The sequence below is a fragment of the Trachurus trachurus genome (assembly GCF_905171665.1).
Source record: "Trachurus trachurus genome assembly, chromosome: 17".
NCBI classification, from domain to species: Eukaryota; Metazoa; Chordata; class Actinopteri; order Carangiformes; family Carangidae; genus Trachurus; species Trachurus trachurus.
Window position 1 is genome coordinate 21,195,572 of NC_139900.1, and position 20,922 is coordinate 21,216,493.

The window sequence follows — 20,922 nt, forward strand, 5'->3', positions numbered from 1 at the left end:
TCAGATTAAAAGATAACCTATACAAGTTTCCTTTCATTTGTTTTTAGTTTGTGCACACACATCAGCCTTGTCTTGTCTATTATGTGTTGACAAAGACACCCACATAAAATACAACAAACTCAGTCTGTGGATAGTGTTTGTCTCTGCTGCAGTAGTGAAAGGGGAGTTTTATCAGTTAAAAGCAGCAATAGAAAAATGACCATGTACTGTGATGTAAAATACACACTGATACACAGACACACAATAACCTGATAGTATATGCTGTGTAGTCAAGTTCTATAATGTACCTTCTTTATTTCAAAGGACCACATTCAATTTAAGGCCAGCTATTATCAAACTGTCTCATACTGAAATTGCTGTAGTATTTGAAAGGTTACAATATGCTAATGTTCATGACCAAAGGACTGCTGTTACCTGTAGACTGTAGACCTGTGATGAACCCCATATTACCTGATCAACATTAAACCCCCATCCCTGAACCTTTTGGACCAAATTTGCAGTTTTATTTTTTTTCCTTTGAATAATAATAAAGAAAAACTCCCTCAAAGTGTTAATTTCACCACAGACGAATAAAATCTAATCTAAGAAGGATTTATTAGAAATTTCATTCATGTAATTGTAACTGAATTAAATTAAACTAAAAAACTAATGAGGATATGTTCCTTTTTTATGTGTGTAAGTGCATTGATACAGAGCGTAAAATCTCCCTGGAAAATGTTTTCTCGCCGTTATTCAGTCTACAGTATTCACTTCAAATTACTTTTCCACTTTCTGACACTTTCGTGGTTATTCTAAGACACTCATAGCAAGTGGCAAAGATTAGGGAAAAGTCATCTTTTTTTGTTTATTACAATTTATTCCAAATCACATTTTTCTTAAACGGATAGTTCAACATTTTGGCAAATTGGCCCATTGCCATAATCCCTATAGCCTTAGGAGTAGGATTGTTACCTTGTCGGTGCAAGCTATTTTTAGAACGGCGGAGCAGAGGAGCTGCTCAGAGCTACACTACGGAGGCTAATGGGATTTCTTGGTTTCCCTCATCAAACTCATCAAATACAACAACTCCAAAATGCTCTGGTGGACAAGTTGTGACCTGCACATTCACCATGCTATGAGATAATAACAGAACGTTACGAGACAGAGTTGTTTTCGAGGTAAATTCATGCAAGTCCGCTGATGCGCATTCCCGTCGGGGGCAGTTTTCCAACCGTCTCGTAACGTTCTGTTATTATCTCATAGCGTGGTGAATGTGCAGGTCACAACTTGACCATGAGAGCGTTTTGGAGTTGTTGGATTGTGTATGAGTGAAACCAGAAATTCCATTAACCTCCATAGCGTAGTTCTGAGCAGCTTGCGGCTCTGCTCCGCCGTTCTAAAGCTTGCACCGCCAATTAAAGGTAACACACCTACTCCCAAGACTACAGGGAGTATGGCAATGGGCCAATTTGCCAAAATGTTGAACCATCCCTTTAACCTTAAAGGGACAACGAGGAGTTTTGGAAAAGCGAAGCGTTTTCACACTACATTTATGAGCCTCCGCACACACCGTGAAATTCTTTGACCGGCGCAAGACAGACTCATGTTTTCATTCAGCAAGAATTAAAGTCAGAGGTTCGAAGACGATCACATACCGTCGTAGTTCCGACCATAAACGGCAATTTGGCGACGTTATTGTCATGATTCGCCACGAAACAGAAAGTAAAGAAACGCTGGTCGGCTCGACCAGCATTTCCGCCACCACTAATAATAACAAAATAACGATAGAGACAAAACGATATAGGCTATTTATCGAAAATGGGCCCATTAACAAGTGTGGGTAGCGGAGATTCATCCACATTAACGTGATACTTTTTTATAACCAAATAGAAACTCCTCGTTGTCCCTTTAACTGAAGTGGCTTAAACCTATGCAGAACCACTGGCTTCCATGACACTGGTGTAGTTCACGAATGAGACAGTGAACACAATCTAGCCAGTGATTGCATTACCACCCCAATGTAATTGGGAGAGAAAATGTAGTAATATATGGAATGAATGTGATTTCCAGTAGTCAGGGCCTCAGACAGTCTTCAGTTCTGAATATGTATCACAAACTCTCCATGTTGGTTTCTTATCTGCACAGTGTACACAAACCACCGCCCTTCACTGGAGATGACAGTGATGCTCTTCTTTATCCAGATTCTATCATTTTCCTTCCTAGCATTCACACAGTAGATACACCTCAGACTGCCCTCGCCTTTTTATATTGTCTTCTCTCATGTCTCAATTTATCTCTCACACGCTCAACCAAATCTCCAGCTCTCCCCTGTTCTCCCACACGCTCCCTTCTCATTTCCCTCCCTCCGTCTCCTCCTCCTCCTCCTCCCCCCTCCTCCCATTTCTGTGGTTTCGCAGGAAACATGTCTCAGTCACCAGCATTACCCAGATACCTTCTGGATGTGCTTGTGAACACGGTGGGAGCAGTCACAGTGATATATGGCTGTAATCCCACCGGTGCAGCATGACACAGTCGTCAGTTGCCATGGGAGACAAGATGATTTATATTCTGCACCTCTGTTTATGGCTGATATAAGTGATGTTAATGTTAAAGCCCTGATCCTGCACTCTTATGTAAAAATAGAGGTCCTGTCAGTGATGGAAGTGTTAGACGGAAAGATTATTCCAGATAAAGGGAATGTTTGTTGGAATAAAATGTGTTAATATCTGTAGCATCAAGAGAAAAAATAGATAAAGATTATTTATTCACTCACAAATCATGTTTATTTTAAGTGTAAGTAGTAAGTACATGAATCTTTGAATAAAAAAGCGGGTGGTCCTGTAACACTAACTTAGGTGTGTCCCACTTCATTGAATGATACATGTTTACCTGTTTCCCCATGTGTCTGACTGCTGATTCATTTCTGTCTATGCTGCGTTTTATTTGCTGCTGACCATTTGTCGCCATAGATGAGATGAAAGGTCATTGGTCAGTGGAGCAGCGCGCGTGCATGCATAACATTCGATGGAGCGCGCGGCGCGTCAGAATGATAAACATTCGCATTTTGTTGACGTCCTGTAGCCTTATTGATTTCAGCCAGGAAAGGCATTGATAAGCGAGACAAAATCAATATAGATAATATACTGAGCTCTAAAGAAACACTGTTTTAAAGCACACGTGAACGATGTGCTGGCAGTATTACATACAGCTACAGCGAGGTGTTTAAGTGGTGTCCCACAGCTCACAGCTCACAGTACATAGATTTACACCGACTGAGGAATAGGATTGGATATTGACTTGTAATGCTCAAGCGATTTTAGTTTGATAGTATTTCATCAAATATGAATCCAATTTCAAACTTTCTGACAGAATCCAAATCTTTCTAAAGCCATAGTGAAATCAATTAGGGTTATAGTTTCATTACAGTTTCATTACAGTTTAAAAGTAAGTAATGCTCAGATTTGATTGGAAACTGTGCCATGTGTTGGCAGAGTGAGGAAAGGAACATTTGATTTGTCATTTTGTGCAATAGCCTAAATACTTTTCATTAGTTCTAATCTGAGTTTATTTTGAATGCCTTTTAATTGTCTGTTTGATTTCAGCCACTTTGGTGTAGCAGAAACAACTTTGGTGCATTATAGCCATGTTTTAAGTTGATGCAGCAAACTTGTTAGAGTCATTTTTTTTAGAGTTGTGTTCCTGCCTAAATTCAGTACTGACTCCTTTTTTTTTTTTAGCTGTTTTTGGCCTGAGCTCCTGAGGGAGTTCCTGTGTACACTGTGTTTTTAGAGTGTTTTTCACTGTAACAAAGGTTGGATCAGTCTGCTTCAGGATGTAGACTTGGACATGGGAGACTGTTCCCTTGTGAAAATAATAGTTCTTTTTTTCTTCTTCTTTTTTTTAACCTTGAATGTTCCTCAGACTAAACTGGGTGATCATCATTTTTGTTTTTTATCGTAACCATGTTAAAGGGATAGTTCAACATTTTGGCAATTTGGCCCATTGCCATAATCCCTAATGGTTTTAGGAGTAGGTTCGATACCTTTAATTGTAGGCTGGTGAATATTCTCATTTGTCCAGGTCATAGTATTTCAAAGGAGGTTTAATCGAAAGCAACTGGACTTAGTTGTTTGTCTAGGAAGACGTTTCACCTCTCATCCAAGAGGCTTCATCAGTTCATGTACGCAGCTGACCAGGCTGGGACTGGTCCAACTATCTGGTGTGGAGACTCACTATTTAACCCTGAAACGCCCACACAAGAGGTTAAATAGTGAGTCTCCACACCAGATAGTTGGACCAGTCCCAGCCTGGTCAGCTGCGTACATGAACTGATGAAGCCTCTTGGATGAGAGGTGAAACGTCTTCCTAGACAAACAACTAAGTCCAGTTGCTTTCGATTAAACCTCCTTTGAAACCTTTAATTGTAATGAACCTTTTCCTGAAGAACTGCTCAAAACTACACTATGGAGGCTAATTAGATTTCTTGGTTTCCCTCATCAAATACACAATCCAACAACTCCAAAACGCTCTGGTGGACAAGTTGTGACCTGCACATTCACCACGCTATGAGATAATAATGGGATTTATGAGACGAGGCAAATGCAGAGACTGCTTGCCGAAAAACTGCCCCCGACGGGAACGCACATCAGCGGTTTTGCATGAATTTACCTTACAAATCGGTCTCGTAACTTATTATCTCATAGCATGGTAGCGTGGTCTGTAGTAGTGCTGCACGATTAATCGAATCGCAATCGCGATGACACGCCGTGTAATTACGTAATCGCACAAAAGAGTGCGATTGGCAATTTAAAGTACATAAATGTGCGGCCGCGTGAGCCTGTAAACGGGACTATCTCTCCTGCAGTGTGTGGAGTGCAGCCGCTAATGTGTGCAGCATAGCAGACTCCGTCGATAGTCACGTGACCAGCAAGTCTGATCACGTGACGACCCGGCCGGCAGACAGCCTCCGTGCGCTGCAGGACCGTCCCCCCGCGGTGACAGCGGGTCTGGACAAGTCTGGACCTTTGCAGCAGGGAGCGAACTGTGTTTTCCTCCGCAACAGGTGCGGTGCGTTTAAAAAAAAACGACTTTGTGTTTGCTTGTTGGGGCGAACAACCAGAAAGCTCCGGTGTTTGGTTTTCTTTTAACTGTAATTTAACACTTATTATTTAAAGCAGAAGTGAGTGATCCGGTAGTTTTCGCTAATGCTGCGTTCCAGGCAGGCTTTTGAAATAATAAATTACAGCTTCAAGTCACAACTTACGACTTTGTAGCGTTCCAGGCAACCCACTCATGTTTTTCCGACCTGTTTTACCGGTGAAAGTCACTATAACGGCCACTCGTAACTTCCGACCCGTGAAATCGTACCAGTACGTCTTTTTGTACAGTCTAAGTACCAGATCGAACTGGTACGACTTCACAGGTCGGAAAAATAAGAGTTTCCTTGAACGCACCATAACAGTCCTCGTCCCTACGTCGCCACATTCACGGCGTCCCTTGGCTGCACACACAGCCCTGCATGCCGTTCTCTCTCCTCATTGGATAAAAACTGTAGGATACGATAAATGTTTTCTCTTCGACTCAGAGCAGAGCAGAGGGACTGAGAGACCCGTGATTCAGACCAAACACTCTATGTAAGTGATTGCTGTCGGAAGATATAACTATTTAAGACTTATATTAACACAAATATATCACTCACTTCTGCTTTAAGAAATACACTCCTAAAATATGGTTATTTCCTGTGTTGTGCTTAATAATCAAACAAATAGACTAATTACAGCATTAATTTACAATATTGTAATCGCAATCGCAAATCGCAATATTTTCCATTATAATCGCAATCACACATTTTTATCAAATCGTGCAGCACTAGTCTGTAGCGTAGCTCTGAGCAGCTCGCAGCTCTGCTCCGGCGCCATTCTAAAAGTAGCTTGCACCGACAATTAAATTTAATGTAATGAACCTACTCCAGATTATAGGGATTATGGCAATGGGCCAATTTGCCCAAACGTTAAAAACTATCCCTTTAATAAAGGTCCACCCAAAACTAATATTTTTATTTTCCTAAACCTAACCAGGCTGTGATAATCCATGACATGTCAAATGACATTATGCAGAATGATAATTTAACTAGAATAATTTAACTAGAAAAGGTTTTCCCTCTTTGTTGATCTTCACCCTCCAGTTCTGCTCAATGATTCTACATCGTGGTTTTTCCTCTCACTTTTAATTTAAAATTGGTTTTGGTAAAAGCCGACACCAGCCTGAAAGCTTTATTTTGACCTTTTGGCAAATCACTTCCAGCATTATCCAACATGTTCACTGGCTACAGCTGATAAAATCTGCTGCTGGTGATGTTTGTTTGTCTTTTTTAATTTACAAAGAGAGTGTAGGCAAAAAATGAGAAGCCTGACACCTGAATGTTTGGTATACTGTGTTAATACAGACGGTGAGGAGAGAGGAAGATTTTAGATTTTTTTTTTAGCCTTGTAGCTTTGATAACCTGGGTATTTTTTGAGTCATTATTCATCAATGAGACGTACAGTATCAAACATTCACTAATTCTAGAGTGGCAAATATCAAACATCTCTACTTTCTCAGTTTTAGATCATTAAAACATGTTTTGGTCAAACAAAACAAGCAGTTTGACCTCAGGGCGTTTTATTGGACTGTCACTGTTTCCGAGACACATGGACAAATAATCAAGTAAAAATAATAATCAGATGCCGCCAATTATCAACTGTAGCCAAGCAGCTGTTTTTTTACCCCTCCGAACAAAAATTCTTCTTGTTTGTGTGATGGAGTCTAGGTTGTGACAACAGTTTAATTATTTTTTAATTATGCGTCAAATGTGACCCACCTACTGTCAAAGTGGGACACTTGCAGTTAAAAAAAATTCCAAATATTATCCTTTTTGTAAGAGGTCGCAGCTACTGAATTAGGAGTTTTTAAGTTGTTTTGCTGTTTCACAGTTTGTCCCCTCTCTGATCACTGCATGCTCTGTGATCATGGCAGATACTCTCCTAATTAGTATAAAGGTGAACGAATGTGCATTCTAAAAACTCATTGGAATGATTATGAAACACTAAGGGTCATGGATAATATTTATTTTTACTGCTTGCATAAGGCATAATAAACAGTGGGATGTCAAAAATAAAACTTTCAGAAACAATACAGTATAAAGGGAGAAATGCAGATTAACTAACCAATCCAAATCACTAAAGCCCAGGCCCGTCGCTACTGTATATGGGCCTTTAGGGGCACGGCTCGCTCACTGACCTCATAGTGCTCACCCATTGGCTCCCATTTAAAATTTCATAATTTTTTATTTTCTGTAACGATCCAGTTAAGATACTACCTTCATATTTCTTATAAATAAAGACAATAAAACAGAAAAAACAAAGGTATTTTTCAGGGGTACGTAAAACGGAAGTCAATGTAATGAGAGAGAGCTCCTCAGTAAATTCAGATTATGGGCCCTAGTTTCCTAGACTGAGCGAAGTCTAAGCTCAGCGCAGCTTCGCCACGCCAACGAGGCGTGTCCAGGTCCATTTCGCAAGTTTGGTGGGCAGCGCAGCCTGACTTATGCCAGCGTAAGCCCTCCCCTCGTCCCTCCTACCGGCGCAAACGGCAAAGAGGGAGGAGAGAGGGCGGGAGGGAGACAGGAGGAGGAGAGAAAGGCCGATTCGGATCTTCACCAATCAAATGAGCTCCTCTCCTCACCTTTAACTGCGCCGCGGGCGATGCGTGCTGCAAGTTTGTTATTTTATACTTGGACATGGACGGAGGAGACAGCGACGCCAGTGGCCGAACCTCTCCCAGGAGGAAACAGCTGTTTTGGTCCCGAGGTCCGAGCTCAGAGTGACCGAATAATGAGTTTACTAATATCCTTAATCAGGTTTGATCTGATACACTGAGAACCGCTGCCCAGAGTAAAAAACAACTAATAAACTAATAAAGAAACTCACATTTATTCAATTCAATGTATTGTTCCCTGTGTAAGACAGATGAGAGGTGTACACTAATCACAACATAAACAAACACCATGCGGGATGAAATCAGCGTAAAGGACGCTCTCTCTCTCTCTCTCTGTTTGTCCGTCTCTTTTTTTTCTGTGATGAGAGATCCTGAGTATAGGCTATATACTGACTATCTGATACCGAGGCTGTTGTGGTGGGCTAAGAGAGATGATGATTTGTGTTTTGTTTTTCATTACGGCTGCGTGACGACTCGCCCATTAATAAATTAATAAGTAAATAAATAAATAAAGCGGATCATCACAAGGGCACAGTGCGTATCTCAACACGGCAGCAAAATGCAGTCATCCACCCTTAGTCCTTCTCTTGGGACATCCACAGCTGCTTTTCAGTGCCAGTTCGTCCCTGCTGTGTTAATACAGGTGGAGTTTCCATTACGCGTGCCGACAGCCTTTGATCTCTGCTTTGATAAATTCACGTGTTGATTCCATTAGTTGCATTAAATAGTGGTTATTGTGGATATTTATTGCATTGAAATGTGCCTGGAACTGTGGAAACCTGCCTGTGAGGTCTTGGTGACGTGTGTGCACTGCAGGTCAGTCAGCCAACTTCCACTGCACCTGCTGCGCTTCGCCCTGCGCTGAGAGTAGACCTGGTTTGACGTGGCCAGCTTTCAGCGCAACCTCGGCGGGACATTTTCGCACGAAACTTCCACTGCACCAAGCTGAATCTGTGAGGCCTCCCCCTGCTGCGCGGCCACGCCTATCTCAGCACAGCGCGATCTACCAATCTGCCAATCTGACTTTGCGCTAGGCTGCGCTGGTCGAAACTTGCATTAGACCGGCTGCGCTACCTTGCGCCACCTGCGCTGCGCCACCAAACTAGGGCCCTGTGTGTGTGTGTGTGTGTCACAGAAGCAATCAGTGGTTCTTCAGAATACGCTGCTGCTGTTGTCTCATGTTGATTCTGTTGTATATTATGGCCGCGTGATATTATAACAAGTCAGAATCCACCCTGATGGGTTTAGATTTGCTTTTGATGCTACATTCCCTCGTATCTATTCACTTTCTAAGCCATAACATAAAGCTTACAGAACCCTGCAAGTGCAACTGAAAAAAAGAAATTGATTCATGGTAAAGAAAGAAAGGGCATGGAGGTGTGAGAAATGGTGAAAGACTCATTCATGCTCAGCATTAGATACATACAGTAGGACACACAGGCTCCTGTACGCTGCATTCATTTCATCTGAGTTTTATGAAAACAGAATAAGCGCAATGTAATGAGATATAGAGACGTATAACACATATAAGTTGTATTTAATTCCCTCATAACCAATACTATCCACAATGCTGCTTTCACTTTCATTTTTCCCTTTTTCTTGACAGTTACATTATTACTATGCCATGTTTGTCGCTATGTTGTCAGGAACCTTTGATCCTGAGCTATTTTCTAGAGGATGTGTAGCGGGAATGTTTTTCTAGAGGGAGCATGAATGAGCCCTTGGAGGGGAAAAGCAGGATGTATATGTGACACAAGATAAGTGTAAGGTGTGAAAATATTCTTGTTTATGAGCGTTGTATATTCAAGTGAGATACCCCCCCCCCCCCCAACCCCACTGCTTCCATCTAACACTGAAGCCCTCAGCCTACTGACTCCACTGCATCACCATTTCTGAATAGGCCGTACGTTAATGTCGCCATCCCCTGTTCTCAGATCATCCTCCACTTTGATCCGACATTGGAGACTCTGCTAGCTCCTCTCTCCTGTCATCTAATATGATATTAATATTTATTCAATATTCTTCCCGATTCTTCAGGTAGAGTAAACAAGAATGAAACGTGGGGCCACCCTTTGAAGATTGCAATCTCCCCTCCGCAATATGGAGGAGTAAATATTGCATTAATGTTACCATTATCAATTACAGGCGTGGTGGTGGTGGTGGCGAGCAACCCTGGGCCGCCGCGCTTTAATCTGGCGCCGAGGACCGCATCCTTGTTAATAACGGTGTTTATCTGTCTGTGTGTTCCTGCAGGTATGGTGAACTACAGCGAGGTGTCCGGCTACCCCCTCGTCCAGCACTGGAGCCTCCGCTCTGTGTTGTACCACGTCAAGCTCAATCAGTGGGTCCTCTCTCAAGGTAAATCAGCCCGCGCTTCTAGAAATTAATTATATATATAATTTGTTATTGCTGATTGTTTATTTATGCCGGAGGAGACCACGCTCCCGTCTCCGTGGCATAAACTCACGTTCATCGCCGAGACAAACAACGCTGGCTATCAATAATTTATAACATTGTAATTAATCTGACACATCAAGGTTAGCAGCTCATCATAACAGCTTGGGTACTTTGTTTACTTTTCATTTTTTCCATCGGCTGTGTAATTAACTTAACCCACTGCCATCTTTTGATCAGACTGGCAGCCATTGTCTCGGCTTAAAGAAACTGTAGTGACTTCTTTTTTATCAACTCATCTTTCAATGCCAAACTTCTTTTAAAGGCTTTTTGAGAGTCTTTACACACTGTGCTCGTGAAGAAAGTGAACGGTGAGAGAATAATGTGCGCACAGAGCAACACACCTCCCTAAATCTACTCCTATTAACAGCAGGAGCAGTTTTACAATCATAAAATTCTTGAACATATAAAACTCTCACCACAGGGTGCGTTCCTGGCAATTTTGCAATGTAAGTGCTTAAAAGCTTCAAGTTGGTTCCATTATGCAAACTCTTATAAAGAATAGACTGTGCAGGTGCTGTTCAGCTGTGATGCTTAGATGGTTGCTCTGAAAGACTCTTAATAGGTTTAACTACACTTATATTAAATCACAAATTAGCAAAATCTCACTTTAAAGGGGCAAAAAGACAAGAAGAAGTTGCTCGAGAGGGACACAGAGCTGGAAGGCAGTGTCCACTGGCTGCTAACTGAAACCATTAACTACATAATAACTCATAATCACTTTAAATATCCATTAATATCCAGCACTCACTGAGTCAGAGTGTTTATGAAGACAGATGTGTCCAAACAGTATTAACATGGTGTTCTCTAGATGTATAACAAGCTTTTAACAGTTCAGTAGTTTCCAGTGTCCCCCTCACTTTACATTAGTGGGACATTGTGAGATGTCTGATGATGTAATAATGATGGGAAATGCCAGTTTGTTGATGAAAAAAACATGTTGACATGTTGTTCAAATCAGTGTCATACTGTGTGTCAGAATACTAAATTGCTATCAATTCCAAAGCAACATGCCAATATTTAGTAGATACAATGTTGTAGCATTGCTACTTTGACCTGGTCACCGTGCTACTTGACAGGTCAGAGGTTTACTAATGTGTAATGTCATCCTGAGGGCTACATGACTCTGTAACATAATGAAAATCCATTCTGATATTTCAAAAGCATAAATGTAAACTTCCTGGTGTTGCTAGATTAAGTGAAAGTCACTTAAATCCTCCTCAAGCTGTTCTTGGGGAAAAGGGAAGTAGCATAACACTAGATGAGAGACCTGACTCATTTTGTTCATGATCTCAAGCTTTTATTCCCATAACATGAAGCACGATTTAATATTAGGCAATTAAAAGTTCTAACTAGAAGCCAAACCACAATACGGAAACTGACAAAGAACAAAAGGTTACAATACTAAACTCCTGATCACACTCAAAACAGGAGAAAAATTGTTGGAAATAAAAATGGCAGCTCTTTCCTACAGGGCTTTTTTGGCAAAGTTCCCAAACTACAGATCAAATCATAAAACCAGTAAGTGAAGTTTAACCAACAGAAAAGTTTTCTAGGTAAAAGCTGGCACAGATATCGTACTGATAAGTACACATGTACAGGGAGGCAACCAACAGCCTGTGGCGAAGAGAGACAGAGGTGCTGCTGCTCTGTGCTGTTATACTCCAGGTGAATTCATGAGGAGAGAGGGTCCAGAGCAGCACGGCAAACAAACATGCACCTATGGGTGGCACACAACACACGCTGTGAAAATTTGAGGGTGTATTGCAATCCATCCATATCATTGCATTATGCTAAATGTAAGATATGACTTGCTGATGGTGCTACAGGAAATGTCAGGGCATCATTCAAGTAGCTACGGTTCATCCTCTGAGAACCAGGATATTTTATCCTATATTTTATCACCTGTGCACCACATTTCATTGCAAACAAGTTGGTAGTTCTGGATGCTTAAGTACTTAAGAGTACCTTGGGGGTAATCTTTGATTCTAATCTTAATTTTAAAGGGATAGTTCAACATTTTGGCAAATTGGTCCATTGCCATAATCCCTATAGCTTTAGGAGTAGGTTTATAATGTTTAATTGTCGGAGCTAGCTATGTTTAGAATGGCGGATCAGAGCCGCTAGATGCTCAGAGCTACGCTACGGAGGCTCATGGGATTTCTTGGTTTCCCTCATCAAATATACAATCCAACAACTCCAAAACGCTCTCGTGGACAATTTGTGACCTGCACATTCACCACACTATGAGATAATAACGGAACGTTACAAGACAGAGTTGTTTTAGAGGTAAATTCATGTAAAACCGCTCATGCGCGTTTCCGTCAGGGGCAGTTTTCCGGCAAACAGTCTCTGTATTTGCCTTGAAAACAACTCCACAACTTGGCAATGGGCCAAGTCTCTCTTCAAGAGAACCACAAAATCTTGGACTTTGCTGGCTACCAGTTGTTTTTGGATATCTGTCTCATCTTTAAAGCAGAAGTAAGCGTATCGTTTTGGCTAACTTCTTGTCAGCCGATGGAGTTGGCAGTCCCCGCCCTCGTCCCTACGTCACCACATGCACGCGCATCCCCTGGCTGCACACACAGAGAGGACCGCCCCGTGCCGTTCTCTCTCCTCATTGGATAAAGGTTGTAGGATACAAGGAAAGTTTTCTCCTCGGCTTACAGCAGAGCAGAGTGACTGACAGACCCATGTTTCAGACCAAACACTCTATGTAAGTGATTGCTGTGGGAAGATATAACTATTTAAGACTTATATTAACGCAAACATTCCGCTTACTTCTGCTTTAAGGTTTTGAATGGACTAGCCCCTTCACTATTACAGGACTTCAATAAACTAATATGAGAGCATTTCTCTTCCAAGGCCATGTTCACATACTAATAAGAACTCGTCTATTATCTACTGGAATTTTGCAAGATAATCACTGTGAATCTGAGTGTCACCTTGTCCAGGTAAATACAGCTTCAACTAACTGATTAAATAGAAAGAGAGCCAGCAGCATGGGTACACTGTGTAACTGTATCAAATAGGTCCTTCTGTTTTTTTTTGTTTTTTTTTACTCATCCTCTCACATCATCATCATCATCATCTTCATTATCATCATCATCATCATCATCATGGATAAGCAACAGCAGGTGAACGTGCAGGAGCTCGGAGCTGTTTCACAGGTGCAAAGTGGATGTCACATGCAAATATGATGACAGATACTGAGCCAGATGCATATGGATAGGTTGATGGATAGATAGGGAGGAGGTCAGCCCACAGAAATATGTATCTCATTTTGTTTTCCTTGTCTTTTTCTCTGTCTCTCTGATAGCCTGTCATATATCACAAAGCTTTTGTATCCATGGCAAGACCAAGGCATTCTGACAGCGCCTGCCATGGAAACTTCACAGAATAAGATAACTGTGGATAGGTATTTAGTCAAGCAGTGCTTCTTCTGAAGGCTGCTCCTGGCTGCTGACACATCAGGGATTATACTGAATATTTCCTGACGGCTTCCTCACCACTAAATGTATTATTCTATAAAATACATCTGCTATTTTTTTTTTTTTTTCATTTCATTTGCTTCACGACATAACTTGTGCTTTTTTTTTTTTTGTTCAGGTCGAAATGTTGCATTCAATCATCCTCTTGGCTGTCATGTAACAATGTGGATTCCTGTAATGTTTCATGGCGCTGCATTATTCACAAATCCATCTTAAATAGTTTCCAGTCTGATAAGTGCAGCCACCTCCACTGTAAATACAGCCATGATACCCTCTAATGCATTTCCAATGGCGCTGCTGTGGTTTTGGAAGTGGCTGCCACGTCTGCTGAGGAAACATTTTCTATTTTCTCTTCGCTCAGAAGCGACTCAGCAGCCTCCGTCTTTCTCTTTTTTTTTTTGCTCCTATTTCCCACTTTATTTCTCAACACGGGAGGGGTGAGGGTATACTGATTTTTACATCTGATAGCAAAGCCCCCATCGCTCATCCTCACCGCGCTCTCTGTCTCTCACTTCAGTGGCCTCCTAATTTAATTTTCGAGGAGAAGTAAGAGTGACCCGAGCGTGAGCGCTGAGATATTAATACTGCTTCTCCTGGAAATGATAATGATAAACTGCCATTGCACTTTTTGCTTTTCCCCGTGTTTGCCAAGAGAGAATCCCAGCCAGCGCGTGGTCATTGTGTCACAGTGTGCTCAGCATGTTTCATATTGGAAATGAAACATGCTCTCTCCCCGTGCATCAGTGGATTCGCTGAAATGAAATTAACATTGTCCTTTGCTTGTTTCCAGCGTGCCATTACAACCCCTCCAAAAAAAAAAAAAAAAAAAGAGTCTGTCTTCACGTCGACAGTATTATTCACATTAGTTTGGAGAAATCCTTTTATCCCACCATTGTGGGTTTAAACCTGTCATTTCAGCTTAGCTCCCTCCCAGGACACTGGATCCCTGAGGGAGTTTCAGTGTCTGAATTAGCAATAAAAGGAATCTTTAACCCTGAGATTTTTACTGCCACTTATCCTAATGGAAGTGCAGAGGGGAAACACTTATAGTCAGGCGGCCTGTCTCAAATTGTTAACTGTTAAAACAGGTTTCTGCTAAAAAAACACAAACAAAAAAAAAGACTTTGAGAGAGACTATAAGGTAAACAGATCGATCAGTAACAATTATCTGTGAGCCTTCATATTTATTATGTGTACACTGGTATGGAGTCGATCCAACAGTTGAGTCTACTTGTTGATTGTGGAGTTGAAAACACTTGCTTGTTCTGGGACTTTCAACCATATCATACACTTCTCAGAGGAATGGTTGGGAGCCAAAGTCAGAACATGCACAGATGGCTGACATGTGCAACAGTAGTATCAAAGTCAGACAGTGAACGGTGACAATTGTAGTTTTGCGTTAAAGATCCAGTGTGTAATGAGTGTGAAACAGTGACATCTAGCATTCAGATTCTATTATTTATCTATTAAATAATTCTATTGTTTATTATGAACATGAAACTCTTTGACATGTGCTCTCTTGTTGGCTGGATTTTCCATTCCGTACAAACATGGCGGCGCAAGATGGCGACACTCTGTAAGCAAGACTCTTGCTATCCACCTTTTTCCGAATGTCAAAACCGGAAGCCGGTTTTGAACTTCTGGCGGAATTGTATGTTTACATTTCCATGGTTTCAGTCATTGTCATAGTTGCGGTAAACGCATGGATCTATTAACGCTGGCTTTTAACATGGATGTCCATTCATGTGGTATCCATTATTAAAAGCTGATGTGATGATCCATGCGTTTTACAGATTTTCACCGGGGGGAAAAAAATTGTGATGCATTTACCGCAACTATTGAAACCATGGAAACGTAAACATACAATTTCACTGGAAGAGCAAAACCGGCTTACGTTTTTTGACATTCGGAAAAAGGTGGATATGTATATATAAAAGAATAATTATAAAGCTATGGAAACCAAACTGATATTATTTTATAGCGATTATACACTTATACAAATTCAGTAGTATATTCAGATTTTGCCAATAAACCGTGACAAATATTACACACTGGACCTTTAATGAAGAAAACAACATTAAGAATTGGCACAATCCCACTCATCTTTACAGTGTTTTCTTCTTCTTCTTCTACTTCTTCAACACATGCAAACAGACATAGAGAAAACATCTGTCTGGATTTGACAACCCATGTGCTGCAAGTACGCACAACACAACCAAAAATACAAGTAGCACAAATGACAAGATGGTGAAACTACATTTATACAAGTGTGTCTCAACCACCTTGTGACACTTGCATTGTATTGTATTTGCAGCACTTGTTGTCAAACTGGCAATGTTTTCTGACCTTGTTTGTCTTGGTGTGCGTTGAATTCTCAGTATATTCTGTATATCTTGTACTTTTTTATTTACTTTTTTAAAAATCCTAAACAGTTCATTCTTGACCTTGGGAACAATCAGTGAACATAACAATTTTAACTCAAGGTCCACTTACTTGCTCGCCTTGAAACTTTTGACCATGTGCTGCAGAATCAAGTGCACTTCAGTAGGAAGCACTAAACCTAATTTTCAGCTGAAATCAATGGGCCTTTATCCAAGCTGTACTCTTGAAGACAGGTCCTCTGTCAGAATATTCATGGCTCATATTTTTCAAAGTAAAATTCTTGAAAAGTTCCATTTTAAAGTGAGACAGTGCAACTTAAGAAAGAGATATCATGTTATACCTTTGGGATATAGAAAGTAAAGCCTACTTGCTTAATTTAATAAGACAGAATATGAGATAACGTATAAATGACATTATGACTCCACATTGTGCTGCTTTTATTATACATCTTACTCTTTATTGTCATTCCCACGATTAGATGTTCACAGTTGACAGCCTAGTGGGTTTATTAGCTGATAATTAACACGTGACCCACGTAAAACACACCATGCACTTAACCATGAGTGACAGACTAAGTGAATAGAAACAGAAAAAAGAGCTGACAAAGTAAGAGCAGCATGCAATATGAAGATGCAGATGGTAAACATGAAAGTTTATGTATTCTGTTTGAAACTGCAGATTCTCAAAGCTTCAACAACAAAAAAAAGTGTTGTATTGTCTGCGAAGTCTCCCATTCTGCATTATTTATTTATTCACACCAGATTTTGTCGACATAAGGTATTCTGATTCTGAGCCTTCAGCAGACATGATGAAATAGCCACAGAAATATATATATATAGGCACCTGAGCTCAGCCGCTGCTGCACACAAACTGTTTAACAGCAACAGAATTTCATGTCCACTTTGTATATGTTTTTTTTTTTTTTTTTACACTGAGGCCTTGCTTGTTCACATCCATATGTTGACACCAAGGATAATCAGCACGCTTTGGTTGAAAGGGTTCATGAATAATAAGTAGCTGACTCGGATGTCCACTAAACCTGCTAAAAACACTAAGTGACAGATGCCTGACAGAAACTGCCACTTCACCCACTCTACCTTCTACACATGTAGTCAATAAAGTGAAACAAACCTGGATTAATCAGATTAATGCAAGGCTTTGTCATTATTAGAAGATATTTGATTGTCATAATAATTGCTGTAAATATGCAACATGAAACACTTTGTTTCAAACAAGCCAACTGTAAGCAAGTTTTACTTTAAAGGCAAATCGGCCCATTGCCATAATCCCTATAGTTTTAGAAGTAGGCGCTCCAAAACGCTCTGGTGGACAGGTCTCTGCATTTGCCTCTAAAGCAACTCTGTCTCGTAACGTTCCATTATTACTGTAAAGTTCCATTATTACTGTATCTCGTGATGAATGTGCAGGTCACAACTTGTCCACCAGAGCGTTTTGGAGTTGTTGGATTGTGTATTTGATGAGTTTGATGATGGAAACCAAGAAATTCCATTAGCCTCCGTAGCGTAGCTCTGAGCAGCTCGCGGCTCTGCTCTGCTGTTCTAAAAAATAGCTTGTACCGACAATTAAAGGTAACAAACCTAGTTTAAAAAAAAAACACTTGGTTCCAGTGTTGACTGACACCCAGTCTGTTACTTTGGTCCAGACTGAAACATGTCATGAACTATTAGATTTGTTTAAACAATAAGATAAATGATAATGATCAATGGTTCTAGAGGACCAATCCTATTGACTTTACTGATCGCAGAATTTCCCACTACTTCCTCTCACAGTTCTCCTCAGTTCAGTGAAATGTTGTATCTTAACATCTATCAGGTTGTTTTGCACAAAATATTTTAATATTAAATATAATAAATATTTTGTCCATGGTTCCCAGCCTTTGCTGATTCATTCCACCATGAGGTATTGAAACAGATTAAGAAATTAGCTTAAAGTCACGTTACTCAGGATAATGAGCTGTGATAACTTTGCTGATGCTCAGGTTTTTCATTTAATGCCACCATCAATCATCTGTTGAATTGAATTTCATTGTGACCAAATACCTGTAAAGCTAGAACTGAGACTATAAGATAACCGGCTAAACTGCTTCTAACCAGTCAAATTAAACTAATGCCCAAATCAAAAGGCTCTTCATAATCCTCAGATATGTTTTAATGCCATTTAGCAACAGTTAGTGTGCTGATACATTGGACTAAGATGACATGGGGAGCAACTTAGCCTGCACTTCATCATGTTAGCATCATGTACTAACATGATGAAGTGCAGCCTTCAAGAGAAGCTAGTTTTACCAGCCAAATGTCAAGACGTTTTTTTTTTTTTGTGTGTGTGTGTGTTCTACTCAAGGTAGCGGTGCTATTACTGTACCAACTGCTGCTGCTGTTTCTATGGCTGTCTCTTCATAAAACATTCAGCAGATCAGTTAAAATAATGATAGTGCTGGTTTTTATAATAATGGGGAATAGATGGCTGAAATAATCATGCAAATCACTGATACTGATCGTTTCTAATGCTAATGGCTTATCAAACAAATGGCCACCTCATCCAATCATAACATTATTTCACCACATGTCACATTTGAAGTTTTATGTTTTTTATTAGTCATCTGAAATTAATGAGGTAGACGTTAAAGATAAGGGTTTGTAAGAGGATATGAGCCTTTTTAGGTATTCCTGAGAAGACACAGTACAACCTTAACATGCAGACTACATACTGTAGCATGTATGGTGATCTGTACAGTGAGAATATAAATTGGCACACTGGTTGGATTGCTTATTACTTCTATGCAGTGGAGGCAGCAGCAGCAGTTGTAGGAGGGATTTCCTTCAGTTAGTGCCAAGGCGATGTCTGTACTTTATCTGTGATCCACATAAACCCGCCGAGACTCTGTGGCTTTGTGAGGCTTACCTGTAAGACAAATAAAAAAATAAAAAATAACTACCTCTTAAAAAGATGGAATTTTGGACTGTAGGGCAAAATAGGGGGTGGCAGAGCAAACAAACAAAAGAAAATCCTGATATTTTTACACCGAACACTGCTTAATTTTTTATTCATGGTCATGGATTGATCCAGGATTTTGTTAAAAAAAAATAACAAAGGATTCAGCTCATGTTCTTTTTCTTTTTTCTTTTTTTTTGTTCCCTGTCCTTCTTCTCAGCCTTCAGCTCGGCCATCCATTCTCTGGACGGGGCGACGCAGCGCAATGACTTTGTGTCCATCCTGAGGGAGTTTGGGAACCACTACGTGCAGGAGGCAGTGTACGGCTTCCAGGAGTCATGTACCATCTGGTACCCCAACAAGCAGGTCCAGAGACAGCTGTGGCTGGAGTACCAGGATATTAGCAAAGGTAGGAAACACACACACACATGGAGTGGATTTAACAATCTGAAAGAATCAACTGTATTTATTGGCCTGAGCATCAAAACTAAAGTGTGCGTGAGTGATCGTGTTGGGGTGTTTAAACATACCTGCAGTTATTTATACACACACTGATGGTGTCAATTCATAAGCTATCATTGCTGCAAATACAATGGAGCTGTTAAACATTGTGTAGGAATTACTCCCATCTAGCGTTGCGATTGTATATCGCAAGCAACTCAGTCGTATTTTTCATGCTGCATTCACGTGAAATTGGGCGGACGGCAGGCGGACGGCAGACGGACGACAGCCGCTGCACGTAACGGCATAAACAAGCCTCTATGTAAACAAGTGGTCCGTCAGCACTGTTAAGCTTGCGCTCCAAAAAGGAAAGTTGGACTTGTGATTTAGACAGACCCGTCGAGGGATGTTTATCAGTAACACAAATGTGGGGGGGTTAGTGGGGGAGGCCAGGCTCCGTGTGGCCTGGAGCGGTGTGGTCCGAGGGCAGGCAGGGCTGGGCACGGCAGCAGGGAAGCAGGGCAGAGGTACAGGTACACATGCACGGTCAACGACGAACTGGCGAGGAACACCATGAAGGAACCGGCTCATATCCTGCAGACAGGGGAGGAGGGGTGATGAGCCTGATGCAGTGCAGGTGTAGTCGCTGGAGGAGACACACCCATGCCAAGCCCACACAGACAAACACAGACACAGAGGGGAGGGGGGAACAGAGGGAGAGCCTACATATCCTAACAGTACCCCCCCCTCAACGGGAGCCTCCTGGCGACCCTCCAGGCTTGTCAGGATGCTCCCGATGGTACGCCGCCACCAAATCAGGATCCAGGATGAAAGACCGAGGCACCCAGAGGCGTTCCTCCGGCCCATACCCCTCCCAATCGACAAGGTACTGCAGGCCGCGTCCTCTTCGCCGCACATCCACCAGGCGCCGGACAGTGAAAGCCGGGTGGTCATCAATGACCCGGGGGGGTGGAGGGGGATCGGAAGGCGGGCACAACTGGCTGGAAGAAACTGGTTTAACTTGTGAAACATGGAACGTGGGATGAATCTTCATGTTTCCCGGTAATTTAAGTCGGACTGCAGTGGGATTAATGACTTTTCTGACAGCAAAGGGACCAATGTATCGAGGGGAAAGCTTACGTGACTCGGTGAGTAGGGAGATGTTCCTGGTGGACAGCCAGACCTTCTGTCCGGGCTGGTAGGGAGGGGCTGGGTTCCGATGCCTGTTGGCCGATGATTGGGTGGCTTCCTGGGTTCTTTCTAGGGCACGGCGGGTGTCCTGCCAAGTCCTCCTACAGTGCGTGATGAAGGCCTGGACAGAGGGTACCGTCAAATCAGATCCATGGGAGGTCAGGAGAGGCGGCTGGTATCCCAGGGAGGCTTCAAATGGCGAGAGGCCCGTGGACGAACTGGTGAGTGTGTTGTAGGCATATTCGACCCATACCAACTGTGATGACCATGTTGTGGG

At 41.6% G+C, this 20,922-nt stretch overlaps 1 protein-coding gene across 1 annotated transcript in view; it reads left to right on the forward strand.

The window, feature by feature from the left end:
• astn1 (astrotactin 1) overlaps window positions 1–20,922 on the forward strand; it is a gene marked incomplete at both ends in the record, with an annotated part of 556,709 nt that overhangs the window by 320,925 nt on the left and 214,862 nt on the right. The window contains 2 exons of the mRNA XM_083991516.1: window positions 9,988–10,092; window positions 19,234–19,422. Coding sequence (XP_083847642.1) covers window positions 9,988–10,092; window positions 19,234–19,422 — 294 coding nt within the window. The remainder of the gene's footprint in view (window positions 1–9,987; window positions 10,093–19,233; window positions 19,423–20,922) is intronic.